This window comes from Plectropomus leopardus, chromosome 2 (genome assembly GCF_026936395.1).
Source record: "Plectropomus leopardus strain MGB_pleo_1.0 chromosome 2, ASM2693639v1, whole genome shotgun sequence".
NCBI classification, from domain to species: Eukaryota; Metazoa; Chordata; class Actinopteri; order Perciformes; family Serranidae; genus Plectropomus; species Plectropomus leopardus.
Genome location: NC_142177.1, coordinates 11,216,049 through 11,232,491, shown reverse-complemented (window position 1 = coordinate 11,232,491; position 16,443 = coordinate 11,216,049). Strand labels below are relative to the sequence as shown.

General features: G+C 37.5%; 1 protein-coding gene across 1 annotated transcript in view; it reads left to right on the top strand.

Moving 5' to 3' along the window:
* The first annotated feature begins 7,319 nt into the window (after window positions 1-7,319).
* Window positions 7,320-16,443, top strand: part of mapkapk2a (MAPK activated protein kinase 2a) — a 37,228-nt gene continuing 28,104 nt past the window's right edge. The window contains exon 1 of the mRNA XM_042500836.2: window positions 7,320-8,095. Within this exon, the coding sequence (XP_042356770.1) occupies window positions 7,856-8,095 (240 nt within the window). The 5' untranslated portion in view covers window positions 7,320-7,855. The remainder of the gene's footprint in view (window positions 8,096-16,443) is intronic.

Sequence of the window (16,443 nt, the reverse complement as noted above, 5' to 3'; positions counted from 1 at the left end):
AAGAGGGTGTGTGTGTGTGTGTGCGCGTGCATCAGAGGGGTGAGCAGGTTCAACAGGTCCCATGTTGGGAGGCTTGTTCAGGTGCTAGAATCCTATATCGGAGCCAGTGCTGACCGTGGGTCTATATCAAGAGCCGGCTAGGGTTTCAGCCCCGGGCGGCGATGGAGGATTATTCCGACAAAGATGGGTTCTGGCCAGCCTGAAATAACTGATCCAAACTTTGCTCTGACTTTCGCGCACTAATGAAGAACAGAGCGAGGAGAGGGGAAAGACGAAGGGGAGATGCACCTCCTGCCCCTGAGATTTCCTTCCTGTCAGGAAGTTAAAAGAAGTGCTGTGTGAAACAGGAGAGTGTGTCAGGGGAGCATTCTGGGAAGCAGTGGAGAAAAGGAAAATGTCAGCACGCCAGATTCTACAGCTTCGTGCACAGGCCTCAAATTCCTGATCCCCGTACAGCAGGGCGAACTCTGGGACACTAGCACACCAGTTATGGACACACTGTAAAATCTGACAAGTTGATCTGACTTTAAATAATCTTGGACACCAATTTCCTTGAAAATAGAAAGCAAATATAACAGTAAATCTTAATTTCTATTTACTTTATATCAAAGTGTTAAGTTTACTCAAAATTAGCAGTATTTACTTAATTTTGTGAAGTTGTTGCAAATGACAAAAAATGACAAGTGAAATTCCCTTGTTCTTTCTAAGTGTTAGCAGTTTTAGTAAACCAAGTTAGTCTGACTTAATTTGATCACGACAAAGAGGATTTTTCCAGCAATGAAGTTAGGAGATCTGTGAGTTCTGTTTTGTTAACATGTTCAAAAATATACAAATTTGACTGACAACTGTACTTAGTTCACCGAAGTTGCTAAAACTTAGAAAGATTGATTTAATTAAACATGTCATTTTCACAATATTAAATAAATATAACAAAATTTTGAGTTCCCCTAACAATTAGATATCAAGTAAACATCAATTAACAATAATAGACTTAGACTTAGACTTAATAGTTAAATTTACTAACATTTTTCAGGGCAATCGGTTTCCTACATCTATTTCTTATGTAAAATCAACTTGTCAGATTTTACAGTGCAGAAATCTTCTATGTACAGGGAGATATGAGCATTCTGGTGTCTGTGATAATGAATAAGGAGAATAATGTTTGGAGCCATGATGCTTCCCCCCCAGGGAGAACGCTGTAACGAACAGGCCGTCCTAGGTGTCTGGGGAGCAGCTATAAGTGAGCCTGCAGCTATGCAAAGTAACCGTAACTCTGTAGCTTGTGTTAATTCATCAGCACAAAGCTGTCAAAGCTCAGGCAACAGTTTCCAATTTCAGACCCCTCTCCCACATAGACTGCATATGTGTGTGTGTACTTGCATATAGGTGTTAATAAAAAGTGTACTTTGTGTGTGTATATATGGGATCCATGAGGACATGTGATGTACCTCTCTTGCATAACTAAGAATAATCACGGTGAAATGTATCCAAGAAGAGACCACACAAAAGGACAGTGTCACTTTTCTATACTTGGGGGAAGTTTGGAATCTTATATAACATCCTATTGTAGACTATTTTGTCAAATACACATTGTAAATCATGAAATTTACTATATTTAATCTTATAGCGAAGTTACCCTTAAAGGTCCAACGTGTAGGATTTAGGGGGACATATTTGCAGAGATGTAATATAATAAAATAAGTATGTTTTCTTTGGTGTGTCAGCCCCATCACCTGAAAATATAAATTGTTGTGTTTTTCTTAACTCAGAATGATCTGTTCATCTAAGTAGCAGATTCTTTATGGACATTGCTAAGTTGCACTGCCATCTTTCTACAGAAGCCCAGAAGGGACAAACCAATCGCTGCTCAAAATAGGACCAATCAAGTTTTTCTCACCGGATACAGAAGTTAGCAGTCCCTCCACAACAACAGAGTCTGAAAAACACAGATTTAAAAAAATTTTTTTTTACATGAAATTAATTCATGCAGTGTTTTTAATGGTTTTAATGACCTGGTCTGTTTGTTTTTGGAGAGGAATAGATCTCTGCGGATAATCTGGCTTCTAATTTCACTACTTCTACTTTACAATTGGCAAACTATTTAGCATCCAATAACCCATCTAATAAACCCACTGACTTTGAGGAGAGGCAACCAGAGGTACTAAAATGCATAAATCATTCAGAGTACCACTTCAAAATAAAATAAAATCAAGGTTACATTATATATATATATAAAGAGAGAGAGAGACAGAGAGGCAGACACTGGTGCCCCTCTCTTCGACGTGGATTTCCATGAGCACATATTGAAAGCTTTCTAACAATGTGGCATTACTTTGGTTACTCTTAGATTCACATGTTAAACTTGTTCCAGCTTGATGGCATAGCTGTCAAGAAGTTCTGGGAGTGGAGTGAAGTGTGTTCCCATAGGTGGAGTGGAGATGAGGAGCTGGCCCCTCCATCCTATTTATATATTATATTACACAAGACTAGTTAGCATATACTGTGGAAGCACAGGATGGCCCAAGACCATCTCATGGCATGTATTTATTCCATCTGTTCTGTGAATTCAGTAAACATTTTCTTGAACTCTTAATGTTGTCATTTGCAGTAATAAGGTAGCTAATCTAAAGTGTTTTGAAAAAGCTAATGTGATTAAGGGCAACTGTGTGCAAGTAAACAGAAGTTAGCTGAGTGCATTGCTTAGCTGGCAGCAAAACAAATCCAAACATATGCATTGTTGTTGTTCCAGAGATTTTCCACATTTTTTCGATTCAGCTTGACCTGCAGAACACAACAGTATTACCCTACATACTGAGGCATTTCAACAATGAATTCTTGAAGCCATCAAGGTAGTGAAGTGTGATCAACTTGTGTCCCTCAGCGCCGAGAGTATTTTTCTAGGATAACTATTCAATGTCGAGTCATTGTCACAGAAATTATAAATAATAAAAGAGTAACCTACTTTTAACACACCTTTTGTGATGATGTAACTGTTGTCCTGTGTGGCCAACCCTTTTTATCTAGTTCATGCAGCTTTGAAAACACTTTCACATGGTAAGATTTGAGTGCTACTGTCATTCTCGGCAAGGATTTAGTGGTAATAAAAAGTCAGACTGGTCTGCCATCTAGTGGTTACAGGAAGTGCTGCATTTAAGTTTGAGATGGATCCCAGCTATCACACAGAAAAGTGTTATTGAAATCTGAGCAAACAAAACAGAATATCAGATGTGTGGGCTTATCAATGTGAGATGAGAAAAGATTAAAATGTTTAAGCAAAACTCTAAAATTACGGTAATTACTGTGACCTTAGGTACCCCTTATATGGGGTTAAAGGTGGTCTCAGACTTTTGGATCAAACTGTAGGTAGCTAGCTAATTTTGATTTGTTTTTTTTTGCCACAAAAATTGTGCTTAATAGACTACTGTTTGACCCACTGTCAGATCTAGGCTAGGTCAGATCTAAGTGTGAAAGGTAGTAAAATTAGTACAATAAGTACTTGTTGATTGTATGTGCATTCTGATTTTGAAAGACACTGCAATCAGATTCATGAGTTTTGGATCAAGAATAAATTAAAATTATTGTTTTTTGCCATTAAACTTGTAAGAATGTGAACTGTTGAATGAAAAATTCTGTTTCAAACTATCTGAGGTACAGAAATTTACAGTCAGGTGTAATTTTTTGGCTTTTTCACAGTTTTGAAATTCAAATTATTATCAAGCATGCATCACAGACATTACCATAGACTAATAATGAAACCATTGAATAATTTTGGTTACTTAGATATCATGTTCAATAATGTTGTCCACACACATTTCCTTTGTAATGCTGAATACACAGTGATGGTAAGCATCAAGGCTGAATGACAGTGCTTAAAAGACTTTGTTAATGGGACCATGTTGTAGCCAATTACGCTTTCAGTCAGAGGCAACACTTATAAAAGCACCATGAATTAATAAATTAATTTACTGAAGGTTAGGGTCGAAGCACTTATTTCATGTCTTTGTTGTTTCCCTGATAATGTGGGTGGCTTTAACAACCTAGAAAAACTGAGACAAAAAGAATATAAGGAATATAAGAAAAAAAAGAAACAGAGTCTTTCTTTTTGTTGTCTGAGTTGGAGGTGGTAGGGGCACTTGCACACATTACCCAGTATTTCTAAAATCCTGGCTATGGCCCTGAGGGTCTGAGGGTGCAAATTCTAGTGGATTATCATATGTATAGCTTTAACCATGTTGTGAAGCAGATATGTGCGTTTAACTTGATCAGTGTCAGAGGACAGTCTTCTGGCCTGTCAGTAGTAAAGCCACAAAACGGAAGAGAAACTGATCTAAAAGAATAAAATTAAAAATAATAAACGCTTTCAAAATCAGACATAAATGGGTGACTTCTGTTTTAACTGGAAAAAGCAGGCTGAAATTACAGTAATGTCATGCATTCACTTGGAAAAAATAGTTTGCCCTGTTTTTCTGAATTAGCAATTTTTTTTAGTGCCATCTAGCAGTGAAGAATGCAGATTGCAACCAGCTGAGAAACCTAATCCATGTGGCTCCAATGACTACAGACCTGTGGCGCTGACCTCCCACATCATGAAGACCCTGGAGAGACTTGTCTTGGAGGCGCTCCGGCCCCTGGTCGAACCACGCTTGGATCCTCTACAGTTCGCCTACCAGCCTCGACTTGGATTTGAGGATGCCATCATCTTCCTGCTCAACCCTGTCTACACACACCTGGACCAGCCGGCGAGCACTGTGAGAGTCATGTTTTTTGACTCCTCCAGTGCATTCAACACCATCTGTCCGGCTCTACTGGGTGGGAAGTTGACAGCGATGTAGGTGGATTTCCGCCCTCGTGAACTGGATTGTGGACTATCTGACTGGCATTTCTATTTCTAATTCTCTGGGTAATATTTTAAGGTGATTATACACTAATGGACAACATATTTATTATATTAGGCTATATTCCATTTCTGCCAAGATATCCCCCTAAAGCCAACAAATGGAACTTTTACATCTCAAACAGTTTTAATGAATTGGGAAGAGCACCAAGGGGGGTGTTCTGAGTAAATGGGTGCATCCTCTGTTTCAGAACTGAGAACGATACAATAATAAAGCTCATATGGACATTTAAAAAAACATCCTCTGGGTCCACAAAATCAGCCCTTCTTTCAGTGTCTATGGAGCAGCTTTGGGCTATCTTGGCTAGTTGATGGCATCACAAGTTTGAGACTTTGTCTACTTCTGTGGTCTCTGTCTTTAAGAGAGAGTAGCTCATACTCACAAATAGTGATTGAACTTTCTTGTGTTGTGGAAATGAAATATTGGAATTCTTAATTTCGGCAGTGTTCCCCTTTAATAAGATATTGATAACCCTAATTTGGAAAAAATGAGCAGATTTTTTTTTCCAGGAAAGCTTTTCCTAGAATTCTGATTTAATAATCTCATTAATTCAAAATAGGGCATATTTTTTTTCTCTCAAGTGAATGCATTGCTCCTGTTGAAAAACACCACAGCTCTCCAACATAGAGCTTATAGGACTCTAATCAGAGATTGTGGAGTCTATTTTGTCCCTCTCTCTTTCACTACTTTGCCACATGACTCTTGTGGGGAAACTGCATTTACCTTTATGAAAGCATAGGGTGAGGTTAGGTAGCGTGTGACATCAGGTTAAATGGGACAAATAAGGTTTTACATCTTTTACAACTCTTTAAATATAAACAGCCAGAGCATGGTATTGCATTTTTGTCATATCAACTGTGCCTTACATAAAACAATCAGTTTTATTAATCTGAGATAGCTTGTATGTATAGCTGCAGTACTCCTATTACCAATATGAGAAAATCAACATGCAACGTGGCTTCCCTTTGAAGTTCTGTGACCAGTGGATTTCTGTCTCTTTGCCCTGTCTATACTAGTTATCTTGGACCAGTAAAAATTATACTTTTATGGAAAGCACATGTGTAGCAACAGCTCAAGAACATGTTTGCTTACTGGCTGCTAATATTTCAAGAGCCCAAGATGTAAAACCTTGTTTGTCCCACTTTACCTGAAGTCACACTTTACCTGACTTCACCCGAGAGTGATATTAACCCTCTGAAACCTGGATTCACATCAGTTCTCTTGTGCTGTGCTTAGGCACCTTTTCACAAGCATTTAAACCTCTGAAACTTGAACAAACTGGTTTGATTTCTTTCAAAAAAGGCAATGTTGGCATAAAATGTCCTGCAAATGAAGATAATTAAAAGGTGGTGTACAAAATACCTGAAAAAATTAGCTTGAAAAATATCTGAAGGTTATCATATAAAACTGGGAAATTGCTTGAAAATTATATCTACAACTGTTATATATAATTATTTATCAAAATGCATTGCAAATATATAGGCTGTATATTAATTATTAGCCGATTATTATTTATATTTTTTTTTAATTATATTTCTTATTGTTATGGTAATTTTCACTTTTTTGGGTTTTGTAACTTTAAACTAATATCTTTCTAATGTTTTGTTTAAGCTGCTCATTGCCTTCTTTCCATGTTGAGGGAAATGGAGCCAATTTGCTCAGGTTTCAAAGGGTTAAACGCCAACAGATTTCTTTCTTTCTTTTCTCTTGTTAAATTGAACATGAACAACAATTAAACATAGTAAAACTAAAGACATAAACACAAATAAACATAAAAACAACAGAAAGAAAACAACAATAACCAGAGAGTCAAATAAGTTTGTCATTTGCATGTTCAAAATGAAGTGGGAGGAAGTCAAAACTTATCTAGTCCCACCCCTTCACGAGTCATCAATAATTAAATTACCTGCTTGTGTCTGTATTATAATAATAATATAATAATAATAATAGTTATAATAATAATAATAATAATAATAATAATAATAATAATAATAATAATAATAATAATAATAATAATAATGAGAATAATAACAATAATAATAATAATAATAATAATAATAATAATAATAATCACAATATAAACAAAACAACCAAATAATATAATAAAACAATATTAATGAAGAGAATGAATAAATAAATAAACAAACAAAGAAAAGGAACAAGAGAAACTATGTCATCCTTCAGTGATATTTATGCACTTGCATCCTCATACCTTTTAAAGATTGAGGGAACATAACATCCATAAAACAAGAATGTTTTTTGGTTACTTCAAGATGCACTAAAGCCAGGCCATAACTTTAGTTCATGTTTAACCAGCTCAGTCTTGTGTCCCCTCGCTGTGTGTGTTTCATGTCTGTTACATAAACACAGTCGTTTCCTCTGTCGTACTTCTCCTTTAAGCGCCGAAAAACCCCCGGCCATGACGTCAGCAGTAAAACCTGCTCCGGCTGGGTGTCTGTCCGTCGGAAAGTGAAGTGTGTTTGGCGTGCTACCGCTGTCGGAGTTTTGTCTGTCTTTCGTTGAGTGTTATTGTCGTTTATTAACCCCACTCGGCAGCTTTTTAGGTTACCGTTTTAGAAACCCAGTCCTGTAGCCGATTTATGGGACGTTTTAGAAAAGTTCCCGAAGTGCTCTTTGACGAACCGGTGGACGGCGGACACCACCAGAGATGGATAAGCTAACCGATAGCTGAGTTGTTAGCCGAGAATCACAGGTCAAGATTAGGATCGGGCTAGCATGCTAACGGCTAGATAATTTAGCATTTTAACGGCTAACCAAGTGACTTTGTTAACCTGTTAACGTCAGAACTGCTGCCGGTTATTTCTCGGGCCTGGCTGCTACGCCGCCAACAGTTTGTCAGGGGACAGCTAACACAGGAAGAAGGCTCGGGCTGCATTTTAAGGAAAAAAAGACACAAGTGCTGTTGAGCTGTTGTTCGTCTCTCAGTCCAAGCCAAGAGCATGCTGTCCAACGCACAGAACCAGCCACTGTTTCCCAACTCGGCGGGGCAGCAGAACCCGGGCGGGCAGCAGAACACTACGGGCCAGTTCCTCCCCTTCCACGCCAGACCCTCCTTACTGATCAAGAAAAATGCCATAACGGATGACTACAAGGTAACCAGCCAGGTGCTGGGACTGGGCATCAATGGCAAGGTGCTTGAAATCTTCCAGAAGAAGACTGGAGACAAGTATGCGCTCAAGGTACGTAATGTTTGGAAAATAAACTGGCCAGATTGCAAGTATGTTAAGTTAACTGAGGTACAGCCAGGGAATCTGGGTACCCTGGAAGAAACCTAGCTCTCCTTGTTTTTAAATTAAAAAAAATGTACTGGAAGTTTTTGTGCAACTGTAGGTTTAGTTCAGTCTATTCCAGCTCAGGCTGAAAACCTTTTCATGTTCGCACAAATACTAATAAATTTAAAAGACCTGAAATATTAAGCGATTGATCGTTAAGTTGCTTAACTGAAAACTAATTAGTGATAATTGCAATCTGATTAGTCAATTGAAGTTATTTTTGGTAAAAAATTCCAAGAAGTAAATGCTGCAACAATGAATCAACGGGGTTCCCATGGTCATGAAAAACCAGGAAAAGTCTTAGAATTAGTAAAAATCATCAAAAGTTTTGTAAAATTATTGAATTTGTTGTGTGTGATGACATCGTCACAGCAATCATCTGTAAAAACAAAACAAAAAATGTCCAAGTAATCTTCATCTAGCTGAAATTATGTTTGAAACAGATTTGAAATTTATGTTTAAAAAACGCATGATACTTAGGGCAATAAAAGTCATGGAAAAGTTATGAAATGTTGTCCATTAAAGTGCGTTGGAACCCACTGTCAACTACTAAATTAATGGCCAACTTACTTGATAATTGATTAATCGATGTGAGTAAGTTTTTAAAAAAGGATAAAGTAAAAATTCTCTGATTCCATCTTTTGAAATGTAAATATTTTCTGTTTTCTTCACTCCTTCATGATAGTAAGCGGAATATTTTTTTGTTGTGGACAAAAGACAATTGAGGAAATCATCTTGGGCTTCTCACCATTTTCTTACATTGTAGAACTAATAACTAATTGATTAATCAAGACAATACTTAAATTCATGGACAATCCCAATACTCATTAGTTGGCGCCCTAGTTCCAAGCATTTTTAATATGATTATTTGCTAGTTTCCCTAGTCTGTTATGATAGTGAATGAAATATGTTTACCTTTTGGGTTGTGGTCATGCAAAACAAGCAACTTAGAAGACATCGACAGTTTGTGGAAAATGTAATAGCCATCTCTGATGTTTTGTAGACTGACTAAGTGAATAGATGACTGAATAGATCAACAATGGAGTACAGACACGGTACTTGACAGGCGTGACGTTGACACTGTTTCGCAACCTGCTCAGTTGCAACTGTTTTGCATATCATTCACCATGTAGTGTGATGAGATAACACCCTGATCAGCAAATAATGGTAGCTGGTTTTAACCCTCTGTGCTCTAGATTTACATTGTGGTACTCTCCTGTGTCCTGTAAATTAGAAAAGGCTTAGGGAAGACTGTAAAGTGACTGCAGTGTCAGGGACTACATCCGGGGATCACTTTCTATATTGGTCAATGATTGATAAAGGACAAACGCTCCAACAGCTTTCCACACAATGGTGACCAAAACATGACCCAGCCATTTATTACTGTAGGCCAAAACAGTTATTTCTTCATTATTACAGAAAGCATTGTAGTGGAAACTTTGAAAACCAGTATTGCACAAAATCTTCCCCAATTGAATCACAGTCTGGGAACATCCTGTGTGGTGGTTCAAGATGAAATTCAGTCAAAATAACCAGGTCACAGCTTTCTGCTCTTCAGTGTGTGTTTATTAAACATGAACACACACACACACACACACACACACACACACACACACACTCATGCGCAAACCAGTTTGCCTTATGTTGTGATGTGTGTATGATGGTAAGCCATGTATAAATTACACTATATAACAAATTATTGTACCTTGTCAAGTGTCTTTTCACAAACTTTTGGCTGTTTGAATTTTGTCGGACAGTATTAATGCCTGTTGAAAGATGCAGCTGGTAAAGCTTTTTGCATAAAGTATAACATAATGTTATAGTTTCAGATAGACATGGATATTGCACCTGAGGAAAGCTTTTGTTGTTGCACTCCAACTATAGTTTCGTACAGGTCCGGTGCAGTATACAAAGAAAAAAGAGAAAATTTAATGACACAACATTTTGACCTTAGGGTCTTTGTCAGGCATGCAAATTTCCCTATCATACAGCTATTTCCTGAATGTATTTAAAATGAGCTATCACTATAAGCATGGTTACAAATTAGTTCTGGTGGTGTCTATTGCTGCTTGGTTAGTGTACATTGTGAATGTATTTTTTAAGTGTGACATAATTAATGCTTTGAAATTATCACATTACTCTATAATATTTAAACTGTTAAATCCCAAAATTGGATTAAAATTTAGGTTGCATTACAGTGTTTAGATGGCATAATTTTCCAACACAAAGCATCTTTTATATGTATTGCTATTGAGAGGCAGTTGCCAAACAGGCTCTCTTGTTTAATGCTTTGCAGAAAGACAGGGTGGAAAAAAAGAGAGCTGTGGTGTCAAAATAAAGCTCAGTTTATATGACAAAATTAGGCTGCACTGGTACAAAAATATAAATATCTTTTGTTAATATAAATCATTTTTTGTGCCACTAATTAGGGCTGCACAATATGAGGAAAATATGCAATGTGCAATAACAATAGTAAATCAACAGAAAGTATCCTTAGTTCTGCCTTTTTGTTGCTTTCGGAATATGGCTAAATTAAAACATATTAAAATTAAATTAAAAACACAAAAGGAAATGATTTCCAACATTCTTTTACTAAAGAAATTGAACACTGACCTGATCACAAAGAAACCAATAAAAAAGAATGATCGTTATATTTTAAAGTGCAGTTTTCTGTTGATACTCTTTCAACTAGTTTAGAAATTTATCTAAATGCAGTATCGCTGTCTTTGGGATGTGTTTACTGTGCTGCTTAATAAACCTTTATTTAGATCACAAAGGCACTGTGATGTGAGGACTTCAGTGGTATTATTTTCAAATGTATTTAGGGGTAGTTTTAATATTTGATCTGCATTTTTTGTAAATACCAATGTGGCTTGTAGTTCTACTAAAGGCAAACACACACCACAGCGGCAGCTCATCTTCTCTGCTCCTGTGGCAGCTTGACTCCTTTCCTCACCTCTGCTGTTGCTGTCTCTTGTGTGTATCAAAGAATTAATTAGGAGAAAGTAGTTGTTGAGGTCAGGAAATATCCTGAGCTATAGGGCACACAATCCTGTCATTATAAAGACTATGGCAAAATAATTCCATGTGAGCTTTATCTGTGGAGTCTGGCTCCTCAGGTGAGAAATCACGTTTCAGTAGTAGGTGTTCACTTTACACACGTCATATGACGTACCCCTGTGTTTTTAGCTTCAGACTGCAGAGTCTGCTCACATTAATTCATGCCCTTATATATAAATATAAACAAGAATTAGAAGGTGACATTTATGCTGTGTTTAACTATTATGAGTTGACATTGCAAGGGCAAAAAATGTAAAACTGCTATACTGCTGTTTTCTGTGTTTGTTAATTTTTTTTTCCAGTTGCTCCCTGTGCATTTTAGTTTTTAACATGAGAACGGGCAAATTAGAAACTGCAGAAAAAAGCCAAAATCTGATTAAAAATGGATCCTTAGCTAAAGTGGAAAAGATGATAGAGATATGGTGCAAAAAATTGGATGGAGACAGAGTTCTCCAAAAACATTTTTTTATTGAACCTGCCTTTGCTTTTTCTGTAGACACAGCACCAACCTATTATTGCCAGTCACTGCTAACGCCTCTGCCTAACAGAGAAAGCACAACAACTGAAGAATCAAAAATCAAGGTGACTCAATTTGGGTGGTCACCGGGGACATAAATTCATTTAAAACAGCACAAATCACATCTTGAGAGGGAAGCAGCAGGGAAATGCCATAATGTTTCAGAGCTACAGGAGAGTGACTGGAAATGCTGCTCAAATTGTGTGCACTTCAGTGACAACTACACAACGGCACATAAGATTGTGGGGTATGTCAGTGTTTGAGCTCCTGACAGATGGCATCAGAGCTCCCTCTTTGATGCCAGAGCTGGAAATAGTCTACATGTCAGATAACTGCATATGTATAAATATACATACACACTAAGTGTTGTGATTTTAAAGGGCTCCGATGTACTTCCTCAAACCCCCTGCAATTACTCTTATGGCTGTGGTTTTAGCATGTAGGCTAAAATGCTTGCTTTACTGATGTCATGCGATGCTGTTGTAAGACAGAGTGTAACCACACAGATTGACTCCTTCACTGAATGAACTAACGAACTAATGTCCTTGTTGTTCCCTTCACTGACGTCAGCTGAGTCAGCCCCATCTCATCCATTGTATTTATCAGGTCTGCAGCAGACGCCAAGACAGGAATCAGCCAGCTTGGCCCAAGGTGATTTCACCTTGTAAAACTTTTACCTGTCTCTTGAACCAACTTTTGTGCTTACAGAGCACCTGAATAATTTGCAACTGTGATTGTCTATGCTAGAGACACCGTGGCAGACAGCTGGAGACCATAAAGTCTTCCAAGGCGATGATATTTTGCTTGTAATATGCTTTCTATACTGTCACAAAGAATCAATAACTTTTGACATTGTTGCTTTTGTCAGAGACAGAGCTTTGTGCCCTTCTGTGTTGATTGGTCTGTGTCCTGCCACACACACTCTAAGGGTGTGAGGCATCTGCAGGTATCGTCTTACAGTGACTACATTTATATGCACACAAGAAACCAGGTTATTGGGAGCAATCAGGTTAAGGCCACATTCTGACCGAAAATAGCACTGTGTTTAAAACAAAAAATACAAAGGAGTGTTTGTGTGGCCTTGTTGCCACAGCATACAGGCTTACCAAAAGCCAAAACACTATCAAATTTTACAACTTTGGAGCATCATGTATGTCTTTGCTAATAATTCTTGTCCCAATATTTGTGTTGTAAACAGTGGAATTATGCAGTTGGCATTACAAGGCACTCTACCTCGAATCTGCACTTGAAGGCATCACTGTGTTACTAGATAACGTTGCAGTGTGTTGCGACAAAAGTTGAGCAGTGTGTGGTCAAATGTTTTGCCAGACAGCATTGCATTTTTCCGCAACCCTCTGTGTCAGGACCTCCCACTGTGCCAGCACAGTGGTCTCATCTCAATAAATGCTTTAATTTTTTGGTGCAAAACAGTTGATGGTCTGAGGAAGTTTGAGAGTACATTTGGGCCTTTTAATTTTGTTCATTTTGGGATCAGAGCAGGTGACTTTGTTATGTATTACATAAAATGATCTCTCAGATAAAACAAAAAAAAACAACAACTGAAAAAATCCACATTGATTTGAGCCAGGTTTGCAGCAACATGATGACCTGTGCTTGTGTGGAATTTAGTTTTATATTATGACTGAACTGTGAGCACCAGTTTGGAAAGAAGGTCTGACTTTTCCAGACAGTTTGTTCAGCCAATACTAAAGAAAGACAAACCTGATCTTGATAATGATGAACAATTCAAACAGATGGTTTATTTTCATGAGATGCTAAATTGTTGTGCCTTTTGTAGTGAACTGCAAATAGTTCATATTAGGAATGACTAAATGACCATTACATGTCATTTCTTTTACGCAGGAGGGCCTACATATTGTACTCCATTTGGACCAAACATGTATTGTATGACTATTCCCAGATTGTTTTTGTGTGAGAAAGCCTGGCTGTGTCCACTGCAAGCACATCTCTTAAAAATAGACCTGACATAAGAACTATGTCTTAATATAATGACTGATGGGATTCAGGTCACAATTTCATGTCCTGTAGACACTGGAGTGAGAAAGCAGTGCCTTTACTCCACATGTCTCTGAATGGACTAAAAAGTCTAGTGTTAAGCTTTATAAACTCTTATTTTGACATGTATTGCATGTTTCACTTTTGGTCAGCTTTAAATTTCATTAATTTGTATTTAAATAGCCACATGTATTGTAATCTTGTATGGAAATGTTTCTTGTTTACATGTGGAAGTTTTCTGGTTATTGCAATAAGCTAACAATAACCAATTTTCTGTACATGTTAAACCATTCAACAGACTAAGAGGTTACAGTAATGTTTTACAAGCACATGTTAAAGTGATGGCCAACAAGAAGTTTCGAAAGACAAATTGTCATCTTTAAGCTTGGTTCTGCTTCATGTGGAAAGGAAGCTCAGTAAAATGTGCGCCGTTAAGGTGATGTAATCATAGAAAGACTGACTACATGTTTTGGCCACATTTTGTGAGTCGTTAAAGTTGCTCTTCCTGAAATTTGGAAAGATGTAGAAGTCAGTGTGGTGAAGTTAACACACCTGTCAAGAGTTGGCTAAGAAAAGAGGAACTGGAAACATTGGGCAGTTCAAATGGAAGCTATTTCTTTCTTATGGGTTTGGATTTGTGAAATCGCCTCTTAATACTGTAGAACAGAAAAGGACAGACGTGTTTTAATGTCAGCATGTTTAAAGCATGATTAAAGGTTAACACAGAGGAAGAGCTAGGCCGAGCTTCAATCATGAGATGGTGAGAGAAAGGAAGGAAAAGGAGGGAGGGAGAGAGGAAGGAAGAGGTTCTCTGGTGGCCCTTTTTTGAGTTATGTCTCTACCCCTCCCATCTAACTGTACCCTTATGAAAGTGGCATCTCTAAGATGTCTTTTGTTGTTGTAATTAACTGCTTGAGCAAGAGCAAAATCCCCCTTATTTCAACATAACTCTTATTTATCATTATTCATTTTTCCTGTGGTGGAAAATTAGTTCTTGCCACAGCAATGTCGTCTTTTAGACTACATTTGGTCATCTCCGCTATTCTCGCAATTACACCCTCACAAGAAATATTCATGGCGAGAAAATATTATTACTCACTATTTTATTATCTAATACCCTCAACTCATTTTCATATGTTGTGTCATCAGATGTAAAAGCTGTTTGTAGGGGGGGTCGATGTTTTTACATTGTCAAGGGATAAAAATTGGCTTGACAATATTGGCAGTAATAGCGGTAGTTTATATATTACAAACAGTGTGCTTATGTTTCTACTGTTAAGGATACAAGGAGCAACATTTTTCTTTTGAAGACTAAGAATGCATTCACACAAAATCGGCTGTTAAAGGAAAAACACCAGTTCTCCCATTCATTTGAATTTCGGTAATGCCTCCTGGCTGTGGTGGTGAGGGCTGCAGAGGATGCTGAAAAAAAACATGCAGTGGCTTGTGTTGAAAAGTGGAACGGATCCACATTTTGAGAAACGCAACTCAGTGTCACTGCGATGGCCTATCACATAACTGGCAATCAGATTAGTTGTTTCACCAGCTTAATTAGTCTTTCTACTTGTGCTACAATTAGCATGGCTTAACAACTCAAGCAGCATGAATTACCAAAATACAACGGGTGTAATGTTATGTTTCATATGTAGTCACTCAATTTCGCCTTTTGCACAAGTTTAAAACCCACCGTTTTGATAGGCCTTGCATCCTGGTTTGTTATTGAAAGTAAATGTGTTTTTAAATCTGTCAATGCATACAGACAACCACTTGTAGGACCCAGCATAGTAGCAACATTGCTTGCTAAATGCTAGCAACAAGGGGAACACAATAGAGAAAAGTTACATTCTCACATTGTCACACAATCCTGCAGCTAATCGCTGCATGCCTGATTTGGTGTGAATGCAGCCTTTTGCACAATTATTCTCCTCTGAAGCCTAAATACAAAATTATTCTGTCTTGCAAAACATAAAAAGGGAAAGATGTACCTCTACACTTATTTTTCCAAAGCATGTATTTTTATTTTATTTAACACATACTTAACCAGGTAAGTCCCATAGAGATCAACTATCTCTTTTTCAAGGGAGACCTGGCAAGACAGCAGCAAAAGAAAAGTTACAGACAGCAACCACAATAAAACATAAAAGATATAGAGTAATAATGTTGAAATATTAAAATACGCATAATGACAAGTACCAACTGATTTATTCACCCTTTTACTTATGAGTGCTTTAAAATTGGACAGAAAAGGGGCATCCGTTGGCTTAGTGGTTAAAGCACTGTTGATCTGTCCTATCTAATAAAGGCAAAAATGCCAAAACCACTGATCTTAGTTTCAAATCCTTTTGGAGGCTGCTTCAGGTGAAGGGAGCAGAGCACATGAAAGTTTTTTTTTCCCAGCTCAACAAAACTAAATCTTGACATTGCAGTGTATAACTGCAGTCAGATCTCTGTTCAGTTAAATTGGCTTTGTGGAAATGGGTTGCAGTATGAGGATTTGATGCTTTTTGTCATCTTTGATATTATACTGAATATCACTGGGTTTAGGACTATTGGCTGCTGCAGGAAATTATAGGCTTAACATCCATTGGTATTTTACAGACAAAGCAGATTGATCAGGAATGTAATTGTAAGCTGCAGTTCCACCTTTTATCATTTCAATATT